We start from the raw sequence: 26,546 nt of genomic DNA on the forward strand, positions 1-26,546 counted from the left end.
CTGCATCATATCTGCTATCTCTCTGCTCTTTCCAGTGAGCGTCCCGATATTCAAGGTTGCCGCTCTCAGTGTTGTCTGCCTCGCTCGCTTTCTTCTCACAGCGTCGAGGCCATTTTGCCGCTGCCCGTCGCTTAACATGGGGAACGCCCTAGCATGGTCTGGTTGTTGTCGAAAATCTGGCATGATTTCTATGTGGCATAGGTTTTTATGGGCCGGATGCTCTTCCTGACGCCCAACCCTCTGTCCTTACCCGGGCTTGGGACCGGCAGGGGACTATGCTGGCTTGCACAGCCCCCCGGCGACATTAGCCAAAACATGTGATGACGTCACATATTAGCAGAATGCTAGCGTGTTCCGGCCAACAAAGGCCCAACCTGTAAGAAATCGAAAGGACATAAGTACTCATTCATTCGACTTTTGGTCTATAAACTATATTGAACTTGCGGAACCAACAATAAAAACTACGTTGATTCAACGACAAGCAGGAGAAAGAGATACATTTAGCCTTCTAGCCCCATAGACTCCCATTCAGTCTGCACTCGCCCGCGATCACCTCCAGTGGAATTCTAATGGAACTGCAACCAAGATCGATTCAATGGGGCTAATAGGAAGTGCCAAGGCTCTCCGTAGACGGGCTCTGGTAGTACTGAAGGAAAATGAAATTGAGCGGAAGTACGTAGGAGGGCGGAGCCAGGCTAGTTGGGCTTCCCACTGATGCCTCAGTCGCGAAGTTTCTACTCGACAGGTAACCCAGCTGGCATTCGACTGACCTTAAAGGTTTAAATGTGGTTGAAATAATGTCAGTTTATAAAAAAACATTAATTCAAAGTCAAAACAACGTTGAACACCAAATGGTTGAAATGGTGTTGTTAACTCACTATGGATTCAACATAAAAATATAAATAAAATTTGAGTTGTACGTCAAATCAACATTATTTTTACAACCATGACTTTTAAACATTTTGTTGAAATATTTTAGTAGAAAAATAACGTTGTTCCAACATCCAAACAATGCTGATCAATTAACTGTTGAAAAAGTGTTGATGCATGAATAATGATACAACGTTGAAAGATCAACTCTGAATTAAACGTTTGTTAAGTAACATTAATTCAACGTCAAAACAACGTTGAACACTAAATGGTTGAAGTGGTGTTGTTAACTCACTACGGATTCAACATAGAAATAAAAATAAATTTTTGAGTTGTAGGCTACGTCAAATCAACATTATTTTTTACAACCATGACTTTTAAACAACCATGACTTTTAAACATTTTGTTGAAATATATCAGTAGAAAAATAACGTTCCAACAGAAACAATGCTGATCAATTAACTGCTGAAAAAGTGTTGATACATGAATAATGATACAACGTTGAAAGATCAACTCTGAATTAAACGTTTGTTGAGTCGTGATAAAAGCGCTTTCTAACGTTACATCTTTTAAAAACAATTATTTTTATTGCAGCACACATTTGTTACAATTTGCCGAAAAAAGAAATTGATCTTGTAATACAAAAATCATTTAGATACAATTCACGTTTTCATAAGGATTAAAAAAATAAAAGATAAAAATAAATACACATCAGCGCTTTCTACATCTCCTGGCGTAGCCTACTTTGAGAGCAACTCCAGTCTGATTGATCATTTTGGAATATCGTTCAATACAAGAGCCTGATTGGAGGACGGCGGTTGTCCATCACACAACTGTGATTCTATTGGCTCTGACGGTTCCAGACAACACCCGATTGCGCATGCGCGAAGTGGGTCTGTGTCGTCATCGTCAGGCAGATTCTGACCTGGACCGGTTCGGAATGAATTTGGGGGTAACAGCTTAAACGGTAAGCAAAGTTTTTGAAGTCACATTTTATAACTAGAAAATTCCTAAATAAATGTTGTGTGTGCCTGACTCTGTCCCATATATTAATACATATTGTGTTAATTAATATTGTGTGTATGGGCAGAGACTAACCGCGAACCGCTGTTGTGTGCTAGGGAGTGTGTGTGCTAGTGTTAGGGATGTCTCTGTTGGTCGAACGCGGCACATTGACACACTTTCCATCCACAAACTTTAAAAATAAGGTTGAGATTTCACATTCTTCTTCCTTCTCTTTTCCAGAGATTTGGAAGAACACGACTTGAAAGTCTCCTTCAACGGTGAGTTGTCCCCATACCTAACCCAACCATCTATTTGAATCTGAAAGTAATTTAACCCTTAAAACAAAAATCATTTACATTTTTGTAAAATTTAAATACAAGTTGATGTGGAAGATATTATTTAAATGATGAGCACAGCCCTCATTTGATTGAATTTTTTTATGACTTATTTTCAAATGATTTTCTTTATAAAAAATGTAGGCTTAAAAATATTTAGTTTTTATATTTTACACTCCCAGATGTATCACAAAAAATGGAGACGACAAAATGCAAAATTGAATGTGAAATCTCAACCTTATTTTTAAAGTTTGTGGATGGGAAGTGTGTCAATGTGCTGCGTTTGACCAACTAGAACAAAATGAAAAATTGCTCCACTGGCAGATTTTTCTATTTATTTTGTGAAAATTTGCATGAAACAAGTGAAAATTGTCTAAATACAAGTTACTTTTTGGTGTATGAGATTATTTTGAATAGAAAATAGACATTTGACTAGAAATATCATACATATTCTTGGTAAAATTGAGTTTTTGCAGTGCATTTTTATTGGGCAAATGAAAAAACTTGGATTTTGTGGTGTAGAGCGTACTCAATACATTATAAAAATCATAATCAATCGCTTCTTTTTTTGGCTAGAAAAAGAGAGTTCTTCAGCTCCTTGTTGAAATCAAGGATGCAATTCATGTTGCCACCTCATCTGCTGGAACAAGTTATGAAGTGAAGCCGGCAAACACTGAAGAAGAGCTTGAAGCTTTAGAGAATCGCTTGGAGGACAAGAATGAGGGAGCAGAACTGGTAAGTTTTAAATAATTAATCTTGTAAAGTGCTGGCAAAGTTTCATTATGACAATTGGCTTGTTCACTTTGGTGATCACTACAAACTCCTCGTCCTCATCATGTGCCTGCTTTGTGGAGGTCTGGACTCTACTGACCACTTTTTCTGGTTATATTTTTATTTTCTTGTTCCTTGTTCTTTTCAGAGTAAACATCTGAAGACGTTGGGAGGCGTTGATGCTGCAGACCATGTGAAGAAGTCAATGGCTGCGTAAGTAACTTTATGTTCCTTTTTTGCATTAGTTTACAGTGATGTTCCCTGTCATATACTGTCATGCACTCCCCCCACACACCCACTTACTCACTCTCTGCTACATTTTCATAATGAACTCGATTGCAATTTAATATTCTAATATAAATCTGTTTTACCATGGCAGACCTATGACAAATAAAATGATGGCCATAATGAGCCTCAGAGGAAGAAGTGGGAAGGTTGCCTTCATGAAGACCCGTCTCTAGAAAAATGACTGGATCAGACACTAAAAGCATTACAAATCTGACTGACCAGTATACCCTTAATTTGGCATTGAGAATATTGGAAGATCCATTGCACCCACTTTGTTCAGAATTTTCCCCCCTCCCCTCTGGACGTAGATTCAGAATGCCCCGAACAAAAACTAAACGATATATTACATAATTTTTGCCGAGGAGCATTCAATTACTAAATAGATCATCCATAGGCATATAGACATATTTGAAATGCGTAATATTGAATACTGAATACTTATTTATTTATTGATTCTTTTAAGCTGTTGAACTGATGATTTTATGCCTTTGCTGTATTATTGTTGTTGGTGTACATGTTTTGTTTTTTGTCTTATTGTTATATCATGTTTGCTGTGTTGATGTTTAATGTGGCTCCCATGAGTGCAAAACAAATTCCCCTCGGGGCAATAAAGGTTTCATTCATTCATTCTACAAGATAATCTGTGGTGAGTTTGCTTTAACATAGTAGTTTTGTAACAGTGTTTTAAATAACTGAATATAGTAAGCAGAATAATAATTCAAAAGAAATGAAGAAATCATTTTAGTTGGAGGACTCTACAGAGCATGCTCTAATATTATATATAGTACTCCATTCTGGGCTCTAGACTAACTTCTCTACCGGCAGCACTGGTTACTACCAACTGCCTTTTGTTGCACATGATTATCAATGACCTTGCACATTGATAAATACTAATTTATATACTTGAAACATTGGCAATTCCACAAAAGTTGATATTTGCAAAATATTTTAATTTGACAGGTTAACGTTTGCTAATACTGATCTGTCCCCCCCTCATCAGACGCTGTCTTGAGCTCATTTGATACAACTACAACAAAAGTAGACGAATACATGGCCAAATACTTGAAATGTGCACCAGAGAGGATAGATGGCGGTGGCAGAAAGAAGTAACAAGAAGGGAAGATTTAACCAGCCGTGTTCAATGTTGCCCAATGTTTGGGCCGTTTTTCTAAAGGTTAAAGTTCGACACATGTGTAAAATGATGTTGTGTGAAATGTTGGCACACTTGCAGCCATGCAATAAAGCATGTTTCTTACGTCAGTGAAATGTCTTTATTAATCGTCTTCCTGGCCTTGCTGACTGTGCGTGTCCGTAAACTTAGTGTTTATGTATCCATTTCAAAGTGTTTAGTCTTATTGTTGAACACATCAATACTTTAGTGAAAACAGTTTAACAAAATAAACTGTTGAAAAGCAGGACTTTAGTGACGTTGCTATTTCAACGTGGATTAGATTTGCAAAATCTAAACAAAATCCAACGGTTATCCAACACTGGCACCTGTATGGAAGTAAAATAATGTCAAATGTTTTTGAAATAAAAAAGCCTGTTGAATTGCACTACTTGAAAAAAAATAGGCATGCATTAACCATGCTTGCATTTTAATGCATTGTATTTTTAGGGCTTGAATTTTTATGGGCTGAAATTCAACTAAAAATGTGAATATTTCAATTAAAAACATTTCAAACACATTTTCATTATTAAAATTCAATAATCCATATTCACCTTTCATATTTCACTTCCAAAATATTCAAACTGTTTAAAAATACAACCTATAATATTCAACAGGCAATTTTCGGTCCATTTTATTTAGCTATGCAAATTCGCTTCCACAAATTCAGTGGTTCAAATTCGACAGTAAATTCAAAGGAACTGCAGGAAAAGCAGTAGATTACCGAGCATACTCTCCATCTGCTGTTACTCAACCTCACCAGCAGGGGGTGCAAAAGCGCGTGTTGTTGACGAAGACCACCAACAGTTAGAGCAAGCCATTTCAAAACCATTAGACATTATTTTACTTCCATACACCTGACATTAATTCAACGCTGACTCTACATTAAAATGCCATCTGGGAAAGTTTGGCATGCTGTTTGGAGAAATCCATTTCAAATCACTGCTAGTAAAAGTTATCTAAGTCTATATTGTAACTTTCCAGGGAAGATTAGTTTATTTAGTTTGAAATTTGCATCGTTAGTAGTTATTACGGTGGTCACAGGTCCTTATTTTACGGTGGCCGAGAGGTGCAAAACAAATCACAATTACAAAAACAAAATAACAATTCAGAAAACAAAATAACAATTCAGAAAACACAACGACAATTCAGAAAACACAACGACAATTCAGAAAACACAACGACCTTTCAGAAAACACAACGACAATTCAGAAAACACAACGACCTTTCAGAAAACACAACGACCTTTCAGAAAACACAACGACCTTTCAGAAAACACGACGACAATTCAGAAAACACGACGACCTTTCAGAAAACACGACGACCTTTCAGAAAACACAACGACCTTTCAGAAAACACAACGACCTTTCAGAAAACACGACGACAATTCAGAAAACACGACGACCTTTCAGAAAACACGACGACAATTCAGAAAACACAACGACATTTCAGAAAACACAACGACAATTCAGAAAACACAACGACATTTCAGAAAACACAACGACAATTCAGAAAACACAACGACATTTCAGAAAACACAACGACAATTCAGAAAACACAACGACAATTCAGAAAACACAACGACATTTCAGAAAACACAACGACAATTCAGAAAACACGACGACAATTCAGAAAACACGACGACAATTCAGAAAACACGACGACATTTCAGAAAACACGACGACATTTCAGGAAACACAACGACAATTCAGAAAACACAACGACAATTCAGAAAACACAACGACATTTCAGAAAACACAACGACAATTCAGAAAACACAACGACATTTCAGAAAACACGACGACATTTCAGAAAACACTACGACAATTCAGAAAACACGACGACAATTCAGAAAACACAACGACCTTTCAGAAAACACAACGACAATTCAGAAAACACAACGACATTTCAGAAAACACAACGACAATTCAGAAAACACAACGACAATTCAGAAAACACAACGACCTTTCAGAAAACACAACGACAATTCAGAAAACACAACGACAATTCAGAAAACACAACGACCTTTCAGAAAACACAACGACAATTCAGAAAACACAACGACAATTCAGAAAACACAACGACATTTCAGAAAACACAACGACAATTCAGAAAACACAACGACAATTCAGAAAACACAACGACAATTCAGAAAACACAACGACATTTCAGAAAACACGACAATTCAGAAAACACAACGACAATTCAGAAAACACAACGACAATTCAGAAAACACAACGACAATTCAGAAAACACAACGACATTTCAGAAAACACAACGACAATTCAGAAAACACAACGACATTTCAGAAAACACAACGACAATTCAGAAAACACAACGACATTTCAGAAAACACAACGACAATTCAGAAAACACAACGACATTTCAGAAAACACAACGACAATTCAGAAAACACAACGACATTTCAGAAAACACAACGACATTTCAGAAAACACAACGACATTTCAGAAAACACAACGACATTTCAGAAAACACAACGACAATTCAGAAAACACAACGACAATTCAGAAAACACAACGACATTTCAGAAAACACAACGACAATTCAGAAAACGCAACGACAATTCAGAAAACACAACGACAATTCAGAAAACACAACGACAATTCAGAAAACACAACGACAATTCAGAAAACACAACGACATTTCAGAAAACACAACGACAATTCAGAAAACACGACGACAATTCAGAAAACACGACGACAATTCAGAAAACACGACGACATTTCAGAAAACACAACGACATTTCAGAAAACACAACGACAATTCAGAAAACACAACGACAATTCAGAAAACACAACGACATTTCAGAAAACACAACGACAATTCAGAAAACACAACGACATTTCAGAAAACACAACGACAATTCAGAAAACACAACGACATTTCAGAAAACACAACGACAATTCAGAAAACACGACGACAATTCAGAAAACACGACGACATTTCAGAAAACACGACGACATTTCAGAAAACACGACGACAATTCAGAAAACACGACGACATTTCAGAAAACACGACGACATTTCAGAAAACACGACGACAATTCAGAAAACACGACGACAATTCAGAAAACACAACGACCTTTCAGAAAACACAACGACAATTCAGAAAACACAACGACATTTCAGAAAACACAACGACAATTCAGAAAACACAACGACAATTCAGAAAACACAACGACCTTTCAGAAAACACAACGACAATTCAGAAAACACAACGACAATTCAGAAAACACAACGACCTTTCAGAAAACACAACGACAATTCAGAAAACACAACGACAATTCAGAAAACACAACGACAATTCAGAAAACACAACGACAATTCAGAAAACACAACGACAATTCAGAAAACACAACGACATTTCAGAAAACACGACAATTCAGAAAACACAACGACAATTCAGAAAACACAACGACAATTCAGAAAACACAACGACAATTCAGAAAACACAACGACATTTCAGAAAACACAACGACAATTCAGAAAACACAACGACATTTCAGAAAACACAACGACAATTCAGAAAACACAACGACATTTCAGAAAACACAACGACAATTCAGAAAACACAACGACATTTCAGAAAACACAACGACATTTCAGAAAACACAACGACAATTCAGAAAACACAACGACCTTTCAGAAAACACAACGACAATTCAGAAAACACAACGACAATTCAGAAAACACAACGACAATTCAGAAAACACAACGACAATTCAGAAAACACAACGACATTTCAGAAAACACGACGACATTTCAGAAAACACGACGACAATTCAGAAAACACCACGACATTTCAGAAAACACGACGACAATTCAGAAAACACCACGACATTTCAGAAAACACAACGACAATTCAGAAAACACAACGACATTTCAGAAAACACAACGACATTTCAGAAAACACGACGACAATTCAGAAAACACAACGACAATTCAGAAAACACAACGACAATTCAGAAAACACAACGACAATTCAGAAAACACAACGACAATTCAGAAAACACAACGACAATTCAGAAAACACAACGACATTTCAGAAAACACAACGACATTTCAGAAAACACAACGACAATTCAGAAAACACAACGACAATTCAGAAAACACAACGACAATTCAGAAAACACAACGACAATTCAGAAAACACAACGACATTTCAGAAAACACGACAATTCAGAAAACACAACGACAATTCAGAAAACACAACGACAATTCAGAAAACACAACGACAATTCAGAAAACACAACGACATTTCAGAAAACACAACGACAATTCAGAAAACACAACGACATTTCAGAAAACACAACGACAATTCAGAAAACACAACGACATTTCAGAAAACACAACGACAATTCAGAAAACACAACGACATTTCAGAAAACACAACGACATTTCAGAAAACACAACGACAATTCAGAAAACACAACGACCTTTCAGAAAACACAACGACAATTCAGAAAACACAACGACAATTCAGAAAACACAACGACAATTCAGAAAACACAACGACAATTCAGAAAACACAACGACATTTCAGAAAACACAACGACATTTCAGAAAACACGACGACAATTCAGAAAACACCACGACATTTCAGAAAACACGACGACAATTCAGAAAACACCACGACATTTCAGAAAACACAACGACAATTCAGAAAACACAACGACATTTCAGAAAACACAACGACATTTCAGAAAACACGACGACAATTCAGAAAACACAACGACAATTCAGAAAACACAACGACAATTCAGAAAACACAACGACAATTCAGAAAACACAACGACAATTCAGAAAACACCACGACATTTCAGAAAACACGACGACAATTCAGAAAACACCACGACATTTCAGAAAACACAACGACAATTCAGAAAACACAACGACATTTCAGAAAACACAACGACATTTCAGAAAACACAACGACAATTCAGAAAACACAACGACAATTCAGAAAACACAACGACAATTCAGAAAACACAACGACAATTCAGAAAACACAACGACAATTCAGAAAACACAACGACATTTCAGAAAACACAACGACATTTCAGAAAACACGACGACAATTCAGAAAACACCACGACATTTCAGAAAACACGACGACAATTCAGAAAACACCACGACATTTCAGAAAACACAACGACAATTCAGAAAACACAACGACAATTCAGAAAACACAACGACATTTCAGAAAACACGACGACAATTCAGAAAACACGACGACATTTCAGAAAACACGATGACATTTCAGAAAACACAACGACAATTCAGAAAACACCACGACATTTCAGAAAACACGACGACAATTCAGAAAACACGACGACAATTCAGAAAACACAACGACAATTCAGAAAACACAACGACAATTCAGAAAACACCACGACATTTCAGAAAACACGACGACAATTCAGAAAACACGACGACAATTCAGAAAACACGACGACATTTCAGAAAACACAACGACAATTCAGAAAACACAACGACAATTCAGAAAACACAACGACAATTCAGAAAACACAACGACAATTCAGAAAACACGACGACATTTCAGAAAACACAACGACAATTCAGAAAACACAACGACATTTCAGAAAACACAACGACAATTCAGAAAACACAACGACATTTCAGAAAACACAACGACAATTCAGAAAACACAACGACATTTCAGAAAACACAACGACATTTCAGAAAAAAACGGAAAAGGTAGGTATATTTTGAGAATGACGTACTTATCGCTGAATGGACGAGACACCTGTCAATCAAGAAATTTGTGATCAACTTTGTTTTGCTATGCGAAAATAGAACACATTAAACTTTACTTTGAAGAAGGACATTCATGTGCCGTGATTGTGGACATGCTGGCGACATACCACATAACATTTACTATATTAATAGTGTGTCATGAGTTTAGTATGCCTGAGCACATGGTTAGCATGAGTGTTTCGCGATTAGCGCGATAGCCCGCTATTCATAAATTATGTCGATGTTATTTGAGTGTATGAGAGTACATGATGTTGTTTCAGTCTTATTTTGTTTGTAAAAAGCATGAGATTAGAGTGTACTACAGCTGCCACACGTCATTTTGGGGCTAGCTAACGTTAGAGCATGAAAACTGCACAGAGAGAGTGTGTTAAATAGCTTGTTGATCATATTTTTCCTTCTAGTGTGATGGAATGTTTAAAGTCACTTATGTGTACAACGGTCATTACTGTAAAAAAAAGTGATATACATGTTGAGAATGTATGTTTTGAGCTTTTGTTATGCATTCTCTTATGCTTCATTCTGAGTAAATACACCAACAAAGAAGCCATCACTGCAATGCTCTCTTTTATTTCATTTTTCGACATACCACGACATTAAAAGCTGCGTCGACCAGGGCAGTTGTTCGGCTACCGGATAATGTGGTTAGTACTTCTGCAGAAGTTGCGTGTTAAACGTGATGACATATGCGGCTGCTGCAAGAACTCAACCCTCCAGGGACAGAACAAGGACACGTCGTAGATTCGTTAGGCTCCATGGGACCGAACTTTGCTCCATGGCACGTTGATGGGTACGATTTGTTTCTACCGGTACTTCCAGTTCCAGACAGTATCGCTTGATTCCGGTTCTGGCTTGATTGACAGGTATCTCGTCCATTCAGCGATAAGTACGTCATTCTCAAAATATACCTACCTTTTCCGTTTTTTTCTGAATTGTCGTTGTGTTTTCTGAATTGTTGTGTTTTCTGAATTGTTATTGTGTTTTCTGAATTGTTATTGTGTTTTCTGAATTGTTATTTTGTTTTCTAAATTGTCGTTGTGTTTTCTGAATTGTCGTTGTGTTTTCTTTATTGTTATTTTGTTTTTGTAATTGTGATTTGTTTTGCACCTCTCGGCCACCGTATTATTTCCCCCTGCGAACATTTCCACCGCAGCACACGCACACAAGCATGTAAAGATTTTTAAATGTACCAGTAGTCTTATTTGCGGGGAAACTTTTTTGTACATAAATATGGGTGAGATGAGATCCATCCGAGCGACCGTCTTATCATTGCATCCCCGCCCCTCCTCCCTCATGGCTCGGAGCCTTTGCTAACAAACAAACAGAGTGATAAGTAGCAGCTCACTTGGAGCACACACTCCTGCGTGTGCAAACAAAAAAGTTTGTTTTTACATAATATATGTGTGTGTACTGTGTATAATTGTTTTGTATACATAAATACTATTATTTAAGAATAATTTGTTATTTCTATAATATACATTACATATAAATATATACGTAGTATGCAACTATTTCTTGAATATATACATGCATGCGTGTGTATTTATATATGTAAAATTATACACAGTACCCACACATATATTATGTAAACACAAACTTTTATTTTGGATGCATTGCGATTATTCGTTTCACAGCCCTACTTGGAATTATATAAAAATTATAATAAAATAGGCCCATATGATATAATGCAGTCTGATCAAACCCAACCATTTCATATTAAGGGCCTTTGACTATCTTTGTGTAAGGTCTTTTCCCCACTGTTTCTTTGGCATAAGGGGATTAAAATGTAAACAGCAAATGTATTGCGCTTACCTCAAATAATTGTGATTAGAAGCGACCAGACGATTAATCAGTAATCACGACAGGTTTGTTGAAGAAAACACGTGACTCACCACAAGCGTTTCAATGTACAATATGACACTAACTTTATGCACATGACAAATAAACTTGAACATCATGAACTCATTTCGTATACATTAATGGGAAAATAAGAAATAAAACCTTGACATATGACATATCAGAAGCAAATACTGACCGTGAAGTGTGAAATTTGTGAAAGTTACTGTCTCCAAAATGGCGTCTTCTCATCCATGAAGTTTTAACTTGCTTTCAATCTAAAGTGTTTCCTAAAGGATGAGACCGTAGGCTACACCTGTTTCTACCTCTCTCTCTCTCTCTCTGTGTGTGTGTGTGTGTGTGTGTCAGATGTCACGTGACCCGGTTGCATAACAAACCTGAGACGGATTGACTGAAGGGCTGATCTTTCCCGTCGTTAAAAAGAAAAGAAAAGAATTAAAGCTTCGCATTGCGTTACACGTCCATGTGTTGACTCCAGATTTCTTCATAACTAATTCACCGTTTAAATAAATCCTTTACTATAATGATGTTACATTTACCTAAAAGAAATGACACATTACTCTGTTACTATAGTGAAAAATGACTATTGCTGTTTTGTCTCGTAAAAGGGAAAGTTCCCTCAGAAAAGCTCCTCAGACTCACTGCGCGCGCTGCGTGATTGACGACGATTAACGGTTTCTGCGCGAGGGAGAATCTTGTCTCTCGCGCACATCTAAAATATACTTTTATTCATAAAATATTACTGATAATATTGTCTTTTTAGTGCCTGATTGTTATAATGGATAACAGTATTTTTAGCTGATTTTTAGAAAAATGTCATTTAAATTATTACAGCTTTTTAAAACCTAAAACTAAATGTTAACCTTGTTCTGGTTTTGTTTCCTTATTAACAATACCTTACATTAACATTTTACGTTTTATTGTTAGACTTAATATTTTTTAAAACATGCATAGAATGTAAATATAATTACATTTAATTTATCATTAAATAGAAAGTAATTTATTTGCATGTTAATTAACTGATAATAAATTGACTTTAGTGATCAAGTACAATTTACACAAATGTAAAGAGAAACCAAATGATACAAAAAAACAACAAAAAAAACAGAGTCAGTGATGATCACATTTAACACCATAAACTTTAATTTAGCCCTTCAAATCAAGAAATCCCTGAATACTGCACCAGGTGCCATACTTAAGTGATCATGAAAAAATAGACAATTTCAGCAAAACCAACAGAAATACTTCTTTCTTTCTCTTTAAACCCTCATAAAGTCCAAATGAGAATCAGAGGAACATCTTCATTGATCGCTCACGTCTGTAATTGTCATTACAGTCAATGACTGTCATTATTAATCACCAGAACATGAAATATGAGCTGGACGTGTTCTTGAGCGGTTTTGTGAGATTCTGCCATGATCTCGGTCTGTCACTCATCAGGAAGCTTCGCACTTCCCTTCATGTCTTCCTGACACTTCCCGCAGCAGTCTATGAAGCTCCGCCCCCAGCAGGGGTGCTGACTCCGCCCCACTGTCTGACTCCTCCCAGGGGGCATGGCTAGTGTGCTGCAGAACGAACCGCAGCAGGTTGGGAACCGTCATGGGCGTGTTTTCTGGAAACTTGACACTCATCTGCTTCCTGCGGGAGACAGTAACGTGTGCGAGAATATTTACACTGTACGGAAAAGAGTTTTACACTTTATGGTGGGGTTTTTGAACCTGTGTCGGGGGAAGAGCAGCACGGAGGGCAGATGATCCACCATAAACTCCCAGGGCAGATCATTACGACCAACATTCACTCTGAAAACAACAAGAACAGTAATAAACTAACATGATTATTACTGCGGAGGAACTGTAAGCGCTGAATATATGGTCATGCGAAGCTAATGTGAAGTGTTTGCAGGTGCAGTTCCACACCTGGCCACCGTGAGGGCGCCGTTTCCCCGGAACAGACGGGCCAGTTGAAGAAACACGTGATTGAGAAGCGAGCAGAAGCCACACCAGGTCGAATAATACAACAGCAGCACGTCCTGATGAGACAGAGAGAAGATCACAGTTATTGTTCTTGGTGTGAACGCTATTATAGTCATCGTTCTTGGTGTGAACGCTAGTGTAGTCATCGTTCTTGGTGTGAACGCTAGTGTAGTCATCGTTCTTGGTGTGGACGCTAATGTAGTCATCGTTCTTGGTGTGGACGCTAATATAGTCATCGTTCTTGGTGTGAACGCTAATATAGTCATCGTTCTTGGTGTGAACGCTAATATAGTCATCGTTCTTGGTGTGGACGCTAATATAGTCATCGTTCTTGGTGTGGACGCTAATATAGTCATCGTTCTTGGTGTGAACGCTAATATAGTCATCGTTCTTGGTGTGAACATAGTCATCGTTCTTGGTGTGAACGCTAGTGTAGTCATCGTTCTTGGTGTGAACGCTAATATAGTCATCGTTCTTGGTGTGAACGCTAATATAGTCATCGTTCTTGGTGTGAACGCTAATATAGTCATCGTTCTTGGTGTGGACGCTAATATAGTCATCGTTCTTGGTGTGGACGCTAATATAGTCATCGTTCTTGGTGTGAACGCTAATATAGTCATCGTTCTTGGTGTGAACATAGTCATCGTTCTTGGTGTGAACGCTAGTGTAGTCATCACACTAATTTAGTCATCGTTCTTGGTGTGGACGCTAATATAGTCATCGTTCTTGGTGTGAACGCTAATTTAGTCATCGTTCTTGGTGTGAACGCTATTATAGTCATCGTTCTTGGTGTGAACGCTATTATAGTCATCGTTCTTGGTGTGAACGCTAATATAGTCATCGTTCTTGGTGTGGACGCTATTTTAGTCATCGTTCTTGGTGTGGACGCTAGTATAGTCATCGTTCTTGGTGTGAACGCTAATATAGTCATCGTTCTTGGTGTGGACGCTAGTATAGTCATCGTTCTTGGTGTGAACGCTATTATAGTCATCGCTCTTGGTGTGAACGCTAATATAGTCATCGTTCTTGGTGTGAACGCTAATATAGTCATCGTTCTTGGTGTGAACGGACCTTTATTCTAAATAATTCATTTACTCTGCTGTATCAGGCTGATTGTGTGCTATATATACCCTGTAACTCTCTTTAACTTAATAAAAGCATTTACAAGAAGAGCTGATCTCACCCTCTGGGAGTCCATGACGGTGTCCAGGAAGCTGTCTGATGTCACTTCCTGTATGAGGGACTGAGTGTGCTGATGTTGTTTCTGTCCCACCAGATGTCTGTGTAAAGGACTGAAGGAGACACTGAAGTTCTGGATGAAATCTTCTGCTCCACAGACACAGAGAGAACAGCAATTATTACTGGTGCAGTGTGACGTGTGTGTGTGTGTGTGTGTGTGTGTGTGTGTATGTTCAGTGTTTTTACCCAGCGAGTCAGTGTGCTTGAGCACGTAGTGTGTCTCGTCTCTGAGGTTGATGATGGTGATGAAGGGCCGGCCGCTGTGATTGGTCGCCCCGAGTCTCTGTGCCAGCGTCCAGTGCAGTGCGGCGTCCAGCATGTAGAAGCGCAGCGTGTTGTTGGTTCGGCACTGAAGGCCAGTGATGGAGTCAGGGATGGAGCCAGGGATGGAGCCAGGGATGGGCCTCGGGACGCTCCTGCAACACACACTGATCTGACTGAACGGACTGTACGAGCCCTGGACGCTCCTGCAGGGGGCGCTGGAGAGCTGGACGTGCTTCACACACACACCCAGAGTCCAGCAGTGAGAGCCACACAGCTCACACACACTCGCTTCAGCGCCGGACGCCAGCAGGGACCGACAGCAGCGTGGGACAGAAGACACACCGTCCTCAAAGTCACAGGAGTGATAACGCAACGCCACATCAGTCACCTGACACACACAGAACACAGCGCTCAAGTGATCCTCACACACTAACACTTCTCTGACAAACATCTGCTAGAACAACAACAAACACTGCAAGCGAACTTCATGAAGGACAAATCAGTGCTTATGAGGCAGCCGATGAAGTTCGAGTTGAGTTCATGTTTTAGTTGGTGTTCTTTAGGTTTTAGTTCTATAGGCAGGGTTTGACGCATTTATGCATTCAGAAACATCTAGATCAGTAGTTCCCCTCCAGGGAACTAGGGGCGGGTGATATACCGGGATAAATCTGTCCACCGGTGGAGATTTTGGACTATCACCTCTATCGCAGTTAAGTTCCCGGACAGGACACGAGCAATGAAGCCGCTGGAAGGGCGGATGGAAAGCCAGTAGATCCACATGTTTGCAGGCGAGAGCTGACTTGCTTACTTAGGATTAGTTTTGAGAGAGTCTCGATTCCAGAGTGAATAGCATACCGGAGTTATGAACCGTCAAAGCATGAAGTTCACTAAGAGCCAATAATAAAGCAGTCTTCAGTGAAAAGAGCCTTAAAGTTCCCCTGTGGTGAAAATCCAGCTTTTAAAAGTTGTTTGTCTATGTGGTGTTTTTAATGTGCTTTAAGACAAACCATGTGTAAATTCATAAGTCGACACCATTGCTGAGTATTTCCTCCTTAAAACTGCAGTGAACCAAAGACAGTCTCAAAAACACGCTTTGAAATCGCTGGTGTTTCTGACGTCACAAACTACCTTAACCAATCAGATCAATGTGTGATCGTCAACCAGTGGATCTCTGAGCTGAGTGAGTGAGTGGAGACGGGGCTCATTCGCATATTCATAGAGCCGCGCATATTAAATGAGGCAAGGGTGTGGAGTTACATTCAAGCAATTTTAAGGCATGAAGAATTTTATTTAAAGATTAAAGCCTAAATATGTCATTTTGGTGATCAAAGATGAGTTTTAAGGGATGAAATTATTGAATACAGGGGGACTTTAAATCAGTATAATATACAGGCTCAAAAGGGAACGGAGTGCATTAAGGACCAAGGACAGATCCCACGGTGGAATCAGTGGCTTTGAAACCCTGTTCGAACGCCCTGCACACGAGCGGGTGTTGACCTATGGTATTCCTGTCAATCCCCACAGGGCACGCAGAAACTGCGGCAAGATCAGCCATGATGATAGAAGGCTCTGCACTTATCTAAAAGTTCTTGCAGAAAGCAACACATCAGCAACAGGACAGAAAAAAGGAAGAATGTGTCTGTGTGTGCACCATTGCTCAAACATACTCCATGTCTGGTCAAATGCAGATCATTCTGAAGCCGCTCTCTCGTTCTAAAGAGTCCCACTGACCCTTGAAGGCTTGTGAGAGAGATCCCTTCACAGCGGGAGAGGCCAGGGCTGGATAATCCCATCAGACACAATTTACCAGTTCAGGACTATCAGTGTGACTGTGATTTCCTTACTCTTTCTAGAGTTGGTGGAAGTTGGGACTGTCTGTCCCGGCAGTAAAGGAGGATAGAGCTGTCCCGTGATTGTGGAGGAGGCGACATGTCACCGACAATTCAACCATGGGGTTGGACATTCCCAACTCCTCCATATTGTGAACGTCCAGCTTGGAGAAACCTTTAACACACACTTTATGTGAGAAGGGTTCGCCCCAGAATCACAGGGGAAGTGTGCGATTGCACCCTCTTCCCGTCACATAACCCCTCTCTTCACCCTGGTCTTCTTGCTGAGATGGCCAGTCGATAAGAGTTTAGCACATCTCAATGAGGTCCTGGATTGGGGAAGGGAGACTGCCAGGTCTAGAAGACAGATTAGGAGGCAGGACAGCATCCTCTTCATCTTCCTCTAAATATCCGACAAGAGTCGAGTAATGGATAAGAGTCTAGCAGCTGCTCTCCTATAAATCTCAATGAGGTCCTGGATTGGGGAAGGGGAAATAACCCATGGCACTGCCATCTTCCTCCAAAGGACGAGCAATCGCCTCATCATCTTTGGCCCTTGCCAACGGATCTGATTAAAAGAGGGAAGTAGTTCAGGAGAGATCTCATCCATCAACTCTCCGCATCTGCACCGGGGCTGAGGAGTAGCCTCATTCATCTCCACAGGAGGCGAGGAGAGACTCGGGTCTCCTTTAGTCACGGCCGCGACTCGTACCCGGATCTCTGCAACCCTTAACGGGATCTGAGAGTGGTGCGGGCAGCACTCGGGGTTAGGGAGCACAGCCTGTCTGAAGGTAATTTTCATTTGCGTATTTTTCTATTCGTCATCCTAAAAAAAATCTTCACTCACAGAAAACTTGCACACTGTGTCCGATGCGTATTAATTAATGAGTTGTAAAAAAAGTTAATCATCAAAGTAAAAATAACATTTTAAAATATTCTGGAGAATTGTTAAAAATTAAAAAAACTAAAATAACAGGGTTGTAAAAGTCATCAGTCCCCAGATTTAATACTTTATAGAGACACTTTATGCTTTAATTACAGTCAAACCACACATTATTCAGACACCAGATATAATTTTCTATATTGTTTCACTAGTGTGTGCAGGACACTATAGTTCATTTATGTAATTGAGGAGAGCAAAATACAGCAAACTGTGACACATTATACCCAAATATTCTTGATACAATGACTACCAGTGACATTTATAAACATTTGGATCCAAAACTGATTGGGACACTTTGAGCTGATCATGTTTTGCTGAAGTGTGTTTTCTTTAATTGCTAATGCTCTTTTTACACACAGACTGAACACAATGAAGCATTGCTTGGTGATTGGTTGAGCTAAACTGGTATTATCCAATTGTGTAGTTAAATTTAACAGCTGACAGATATTCAACATAATTCAACATAATTCATGTGTGAGACAGTCTAACAGAAGGACGGACAAAACCAGTCAAATATCAACTGAGTTCTGCTCATATTTATTACCATTTTCTCAACCATAGCGAATAAACTGTGATAATGTGAGAAATGTTGAAGGAGTCTGAGTAAATCTTGGTTTGACTGCACTAGCTTTGCAGACCCTTCAGAATTGCTCAAGTTCAGTCAAATTCGGTGGTGAGCGGTGATGGACTGCTCTCTTCAAGACCATCCACAGACTCTCTATGGGATTGAAGTCAGCGCTCTGACTCGGCCACTCAAGGACATTCACCTTCAATCCGTGTAATCCTATCCTGAAGCCGTTACGCTGTTCTTTTCACGCAGGTCTACTCAAACATTTGGATGTACTCGGCAGAATCCATTTTCCCTTAAATCCAGACCAATCGCTCAGTTTCCAGGGTGTGATGTGACAAAAGGTGGAGATTTCGCAGGGTATGAAGACTTTCTATAGGCACTGTGTATTAGGGAGGCGGGACTTACGCATCACTGTCATTAATTGGTCGGTCAACTGACAGATGTGATATAACTGGTGCTTCCAGGATTGGTCACGCCTGAGGCGATTCCCATAGTGAGAAACTAATGTTTGAACGAGAACTTGCTATCTCGTAATAATGACTTTGTTTTTCATGATAATGTCTTAGTTTCTGATAATAATGAGAAACTCTCATAATAAAATTTACAATAAAAAATAAAATAATAATTTACACAAGTGTGGGTATCCATAATTTCCTGAACTTTAAGAAAATATACATATTTGTAAAAAAAATAGTTAAATTATAAAAACGATACACCATTCAAACCTGAAAAACATTTATTATGGCGTTATAGTGTTAGCTGAGTGTACCTGGTTGAGCAGCTGATTGGCTGAGAGGGGATTGTGTGGGAGGAAGGTGAGGAGGGCGGGGCCTTTCTGTAGCTCCGCCTCCAGCGAGTAACTCTTGGCTCCCGTTGGCTGGATCCAGTGGACGACACTCTCTCTGTTCTCAAACACCCAATCACAGACGGCCTGAGCGGTGAGGTTCCTCTGCGCTCGTGGGAACACCTGCATTCAGAAACAGTCATTTCACTGAGTGTGTCATCAGAACGAGTGTGTGTGATCATGAACTCACCAGCGAGCTGTTCAAACGCCGGTGTAAATACACACTTTCATCCTCCCTGAGTGACATGCCCTCTGCCACCGCCTGATTGGTCACCACAGCGAAGCGCACCGCCCCCTGATGATCTGGCCAATGAGAAGGCAGCGTGTCAGAGTCAGGTTGAGCATCAGTGATGTGTGTGTGATGGGGACAGTACCTCGTCTGAGCGCGTGCAGAGCTGATAACAGGAAGCTGATGTAACCGGCCGGCTGAGGAGACGAATTAAACTGGAAATAACCCACCACACCCTGCTGGAGCACACACACACACACACACACACACACACACAGACATCACAATGAGAAAGTATTATAGTTATTTCTTTATTAGAGATGCACCATTTGCAGTTTTCTTGGCTGATTCCAATTTCCAATATTTTTATACGAGTGACCAGCCGATACCGGTTACTGATAGCGTGTGTGAGAGTATATGTGAGTGTGTGTGTGAGAGCATATGTGAGTGTGTGAGAGCGTGTGTGCAAGAGTGTGTGTGTGCAAGAGAGTATGTGTGAGTGTGCAAGAGTATGTGTGTGTACCTGCTGGTGTGTGAGGAAGGTGTGCAGGGCTCTGCTGGTAGGCAGGAGTGTGTGTGTGTGTGTGTGTGTGTGTGTGTGTGTGTGTGTGTACCTGCTGGTGTGTGAGGAAGGTGTGCAGGGCTCTGCTGGTGGGCAGGAGTGTGTGTGTGTGTGTGTACCTGCTGGTGTGTGAGGAAGGTGTGCAGGGCTCTGCTGGTGGGCAGGAGTGTATGTGTGTGTGTGTGTGTACCTGCTGGTGTGTGAGGAAGGTGTGCAGGGCTCTGCTGGTGGGCAAGTATGTTAGTGGAGTAGAAACCCTCAGAATGAAGCTCTCCAGATACTCAGACTGAACCGGACCTCTGTACTCGATCGGACCGAACCTCCACACACACACACACACACACACACACAGTCATTATGTGTGTTCATGATGCTGAACACCTGCTCAGTCACTGTAAGTGTGTGTTTACCTCCAGTAGTAGAGATGAATGACTGGATACTGGAAGAAGCTCTTCTGCTTCCTGCATCTGCCCTGATGCCACCAGCAGTTCACGGCCACAAACTGCACCTGCACACACAGGACACGCATCATCACACACAGGACACACAGGACACGCATCATCACACACAGGACACGCATCATCACACACAGGAAACTGCAGCATATTCTTCTGTTCTTCATTACTGACTGTTACGCAATGAAAGACATATGTGAGAAACTCACAGGTGATAATTCAACACAGTAGAGTTCCCAGTACGCACCTGTGCCGTGAGCCGCAGCGCCACCTGCTGGAGGACCCGTCGTGCAGTGAGGCAGTGAGCGCACCAGGGGGCGTAGTAGAACACCACCGACACATCCGCCTCCTCCCGCAGGACATGCGCCTCCTCCAGCTGACCCAGGAACAGGTCCAGCACCGGCCCGTCCGCGGGGAAGAAGCGGCCCGGAGCCCGCGCCAGCGCCACCACTGCCTTCTCCCGGCTGACACACACACACACACACACACACACAGAGAGTCAGTGGTTGTATTGATAATCATAAATGTCTCTTGAGCATCAAATCATCATATTAGAGTGATTTCTGAAGGATCATGTGACACTGAAGACTGGAGTGAATGTGGGATTTAACTTAGGGCAAAATAATTCCCATTTTTATAATCAAAAACATTTCTAATCAATTGAATTAAAAAAAACGTAACTTATTTTTATTCTTAATTTATTCATTATTATTTTAAGATGATAATTATAAGATAATAGAGTCTTCTGAAATGTATTTTATTTCCTAAGAAATTCTGGGTTGTCTGATATAGTTTGTCTTGATTTAATACACATATATTAATGCAATCGGATGAAATGTAAGAACTTTAGTTTGTCTGCAGATCTGAGGTTTACTGAACTAGGACACAGACAAAAAACTATATTATTTCCTAAATAACGTTTAAATAAATGTTATTGTTGTTGTTGTGATAACTTTAAGTTGGCTACATTCTATTGTACAATAGTAACATATGTCTTTAGGCTAAACCGAACTTTTATTTTGACAGGTCGCACTAAACTCCTGTGAGTTTGACGATGATTCTTGTAAATAAGATGAAATGCTGGTTCAGGTCTCTCAGAGCAGCTCTGGATATGCTCCTGTGTTCACGTCCTCATAGTGAGGGAGACGGCGGACGCTTTAAACAACACGAATATTTGGGAATCAGTATCACACGTGATTTAGAAACTCTGTCTAAAGCCAACTATCCCCAGCTAATTACACAAATTAACCAAAACCGATCAGATCGGTCGCCGCTTCCAGATTCTTCTTCTGGCAGGATTAATGTTATAAGAGTGAATATTCTTCCGAGACTGAACTTTCTGTTCCAGAACTTGCTATAAATACGGATTATTTTTTAAAGATTAATTCTTCGGTTTCAAGGTATATTGGAATCATAAAAAACCCAGACTCAAACTTTAGTTTTGATGAAACTAAAAGACTTAGGTGGGGTTTCATATGTTTGCTCTGCACGCGTTAAACATGTGTAAGTTGGTTTCTGAACAGATCTGATTCACGCTGGACTGGGACTGAATCTTCAAGATGCTTTCCTAGACTGTAATGCCCTCTGCCATTTATTCATAATATACAAAAAAAATTATCTCTGACTGATATTTTCACTGTGACTGATACTCTTTTGGTGAGGATGCTAAGAGATATCTAGCTAGTGCTAATAAGCCGTCTCTCAGTCCTGATCTCCACACCCGTGCAGAACACTGGTCTTCTGACCCGGAGGCTGAGACGAGTGCTGGAGTTTGGGCATTGATCTGATAATGGTCAGCTGAGGTCATCTCAGTCGTTAAGGCAGGAATTTATCATTCCCAGTGAAGATTTTATAAATGTCTTCAACTACGGTACTTTTCAGAGTCACACTTAAAAGAAGGCAATATACGATTTGATCTAACGGAAATGGAAAAGCAGCTTTCCTCCTCATTTACACTAAAGAAGAAGATCTCTGAGTTATATTGTTTGTCCTTCATCTTCTGCCTCTTTGAGGGTGATGTGGGAAAAGGACTTAGGGTCAGGATCACGAGGAGTGGTAATCTGTGTTTTCCCTAAAGGGGTTTCAATCTCGACCAACAACAAGATTATAGAGTATTCACAGGACTTATCTAACTCCAGCTCGCCTTCATGAAATGTTCCCCAGTTCTTCTCAACTGTGTTTCACATGCAGGGCAGACACCGGTGCGGGTGACACGTGTGTTTTGGGATTGTGTTGATTAAAGGTTACTGGAAGAAGATCCACAAAATTATTCAAGAGATTCCTGGAAAGAGTTTTGCATGGTCTCCAAACGTATGTCTTCTGAACTGTAAAGCTGGTCTTTAATTTTTTTTTCTCTATAAAATGTCTGTGTTTTTTTATTTACTCAGATATGCGCTGTTGTATAAGAACTATTATTTCTCTTTTTGTTATTTTAAATGCATATGTATGAACATGTATATCCATCGGTTGTAAGATAATGTTTTGATGTACTGTTATGAGATACTAGTACCACTGTTGTGTTATTGTTAAGAAAAAAAGAAAAAAAGAATCCATTGTTGCTTTTACAGCTACAAAGCTGGAGCACTAAATGTTCAGAGTCACATGACACGCTTTTAATATTAAATAAAGCACATAAACAGCACCTGAGATTATCATCGCCACACTGTTTGCTGTTCCAGCGCGACGTCGCAGAAAACCAGAAACCGCTTCTACACTAGAGTCGCCGTCGCGGCTGGTTAGACACACACACACACACTTGATCAACATGGAGAAGAGGCTTTTATCGCGCGTCGCGTGTAAGTTAGTTAGCACACGGTTTGAGTTTAATCTCTTTTTTGGTTTATTTTATCTGTCAAAGAAAACGTGCCTAATAATAATGCACACCTGAATATAAGGCGTTTTTAATTTCCAGCCTTCATCAACAATTATACATCACTTATAAATTATTAATTACAAAATTAATAGTAGTTATTAAGATTAATGTGGTTTGGAATTGGTCAAATGTGCTTAAAAAAAAAAAAAAAAAAATCAGAAAATGATCAGAAAATCAACGTGCCTAATAATTCTGCACACACTGTACAGTGAACATCATATACACGTCTATATTGCACATATTACAGTATATATGTTGTTTTACAGTGTATTTACCCGCAGGTGAGAGTTATAGGCAGGATAAGAGCACAGATGAGCAGTATATGATATTATAGTAATATTCTACAGTATATTTACCCGCAGGTGAGGGTTATAGGCAGGATAAGAGCACAGATGAGCAGTGTATGATATTATAGTCATATTCTACAGTATATTTACCCGCAGGTGAGCGTTATAGGCAGGATAAGAGCACAGATGAGCAGTGTATGATATTATAGTCATATTCTACAGTATATTTACCCGCAGGTGAGCGTTATAGGCAGGATAAGAGCACAGGTAGGGATGGGCGATGTCTTATCGTTTGCGATATACCGCCGAAAATTCTCCCCACGATAAAAATTTGTCTCCTCGCGATAATAACGATAAGTCTAGTTGATGACGTAGTTTTGTGCGTGCCCGATTCACTGTTCACGTGCGGAGTGAAAACAAGCATGGCGGAAGGCGGACGTGAGGCTGAGAAGCTTGTTGTTAAGTGAGGAGCTACCTCCACAATTTGGAACTGGTTTGGTTACAGAAAATCAGATGAGCAGCAAACTACCATAATATGCAAAGTTTGCAGAAACTACCGAACAGCGCGAGCAGGAAGCGGCATATGAGGCGCCGGACAAAAGCGAAACGAACTGCGCGAGCGAGCGACAGTGCGCGAGAGAGACCGAGTGTGTCTGCTGCCCACCTCACGCGAGCAGGGCTTATATGCTCCGAGAACGGACCCTGCACTAGTGATATAAAACACACACACACACACACACACACACACACACACACACAGGTCTGTTAACTTAAGCAATACTTTTAAAAATGTAGTCTAATATTTTTCTGACTAACAAATTACTGACACAGTAAAGGGTAGATTTAAATAAATAAAAACGAAATTTAAATAAATAAAAAAACGAAATTTAAATAAATAAAAACGAAATTTAAATAAAAAAAACGAAATTTAAATAAAGAAAAAAAAACGAAATTTAAATAAAGAAAAAAAGGAAATTAAAAAAAAGAAAAACGAATTTTAAATAAAGAAAAACTAAATATAAATAAATAAAAAAGGAAATTTAAATAAAGAAAAAAAAGAAATTTAAATAAAGAAAAACGAAATTTTAATAAAGAATAAAAAAGGAAATTTAAATAAAGAAAAATGGAATTAGCCTAAACAAAACACAACACAATTTAAACATAACATAATCTGATATTTTACAGAAGAAAATAATTTATCGTCATGTGTATCGTTATCGCAATAAATACCTGAAATTATCATATAATATCGCCCATTATCATATCATATCGCCCATCCCTAAGCACAGGTGAGCAGTATATGATATTATAGTCATATTCTACAGTATATTTACCCGCAGGTGAGGGTTATAGGCAGGATAAGAGCACAGATGAGCAGCGTATGATATTATAGTCATATTCTACAGTATATTTACCCGCAGGTGAGAGTTATAGGCAGGATAAGAGCACAGATGAGCAGTATATGATATTATAGTCATATTCTACAGTATATTTACCCACAGGTGAGGGTTATAGGCAGGATAAGAGCACAGATGAGCAGCGTATGATATTATAGTCATATTCTACAGTATATTTACCCGCAGGTGAGGGTTATAGGCAGGATAAGAGCACAGATGAGCAGTGTATGATATTATAGTCATATTCTACAGTATATTTACCCGCAGGTGAGGGTTATAGGCAGGATAAGAGCACAGATGAGCAGTGTATGATATTATAGTCATATTCTACAGTATATTTACCCGCAGGTGAGGGTTATAGGCAGGATAAGAGCACAGATGAGCAGTATATGATATTATAGTCATATTCTACAGTATATTTACCCGCAGGTGAGGGTTATAGGCAGGATAAGAGCACAGATGAGCAGCGTATGATATTATAGTCATATTCTACAGTATATTTACCCACAGGTGAGGGTTATAGGCAGGATAAGAGCACAGATGAGCAGTATATGATATTATAGTCATATTCTACAGTATATTTACCCGCAGTTGAGGGTTATAGGCAGGATAAGAGCACAGATGAGCAGTATATGATATTATAGTCATATTCTACAGTATATTTACCCGCAGGTGAGGGTTATAGGCAGGATAAGAGCACAGATGAGCAGTATATGATATTATAGTCATATTCTACAGTATATTTACCCGCAGGTGAGGGTTATAGGCAGGATAAGTGCACAGATGAGCAGCGTATGATATTATAGTCATATTCTACAGTATATTTACCCGCAGGTGAGGGTTATAGGCAGGATAAGAGCACAGATGAGCAGCGTATGATATTATAGTCATATTCTACAGTATATTTACCCGCAGGTGAGGGTTATAGGCAGGATAAGAGCACAGATGAGCAGTGTATGATATTATAGTCATATTCTACAGTATATTTACCC

The 26,546-nt window shown here is 39.5% G+C and overlaps 2 protein-coding genes across 2 annotated transcripts in view; both read right to left on the reverse strand.

Moving 5' to 3' along the window:
• The window catches only part of LOC309495370 (NACHT, LRR and PYD domains-containing protein 1 homolog), a 66,821-nt gene extending 54,461 nt beyond the window's left edge, over nt 1–12,360 (reverse strand). The window contains exon 1 of the mRNA XM_082165058.1: nt 12,268–12,360. The gene's annotated coding sequence lies outside the window, so the exon portion shown is untranslated. The remainder of the gene's footprint in view (nt 1–12,267) is intronic.
• Nucleotides 12,361–13,073: 713 nt separating this feature from the next.
• On the reverse strand, nt 13,074–26,364 carry LOC309495560 (thioredoxin domain-containing protein 11-like; the record flags this gene model as incomplete). The annotated part of the gene is made up of 13 exons (XM_082165340.1): nt 13,074–13,727; nt 13,808–13,888; nt 14,006–14,118; nt 15,246–15,388; nt 15,488–15,953; nt 19,678–19,875; nt 19,943–20,055; nt 20,127–20,220; nt 20,734–20,863; nt 20,954–21,051; nt 21,246–21,462; nt 24,389–24,516; nt 26,302–26,364. The coding sequence occupies 13 exons, from the start codon at nt 26,362–26,364 to the stop codon at nt 13,526–13,528; spliced, it is 2,046 nt and encodes a 681-aa protein (XP_082021466.1). The 3' UTR covers nt 13,074–13,525.
• Nucleotides 26,365–26,546: the final 182 nt, after the last annotated feature.

The sequence above is a fragment of the Leuciscus leuciscus genome (genome assembly GCF_965113295.1).
Source record: "Leuciscus leuciscus genome assembly, chromosome: 3".
Classification (NCBI taxonomy): domain Eukaryota; kingdom Metazoa; phylum Chordata; class Actinopteri; order Cypriniformes; family Leuciscidae; genus Leuciscus; species Leuciscus leuciscus.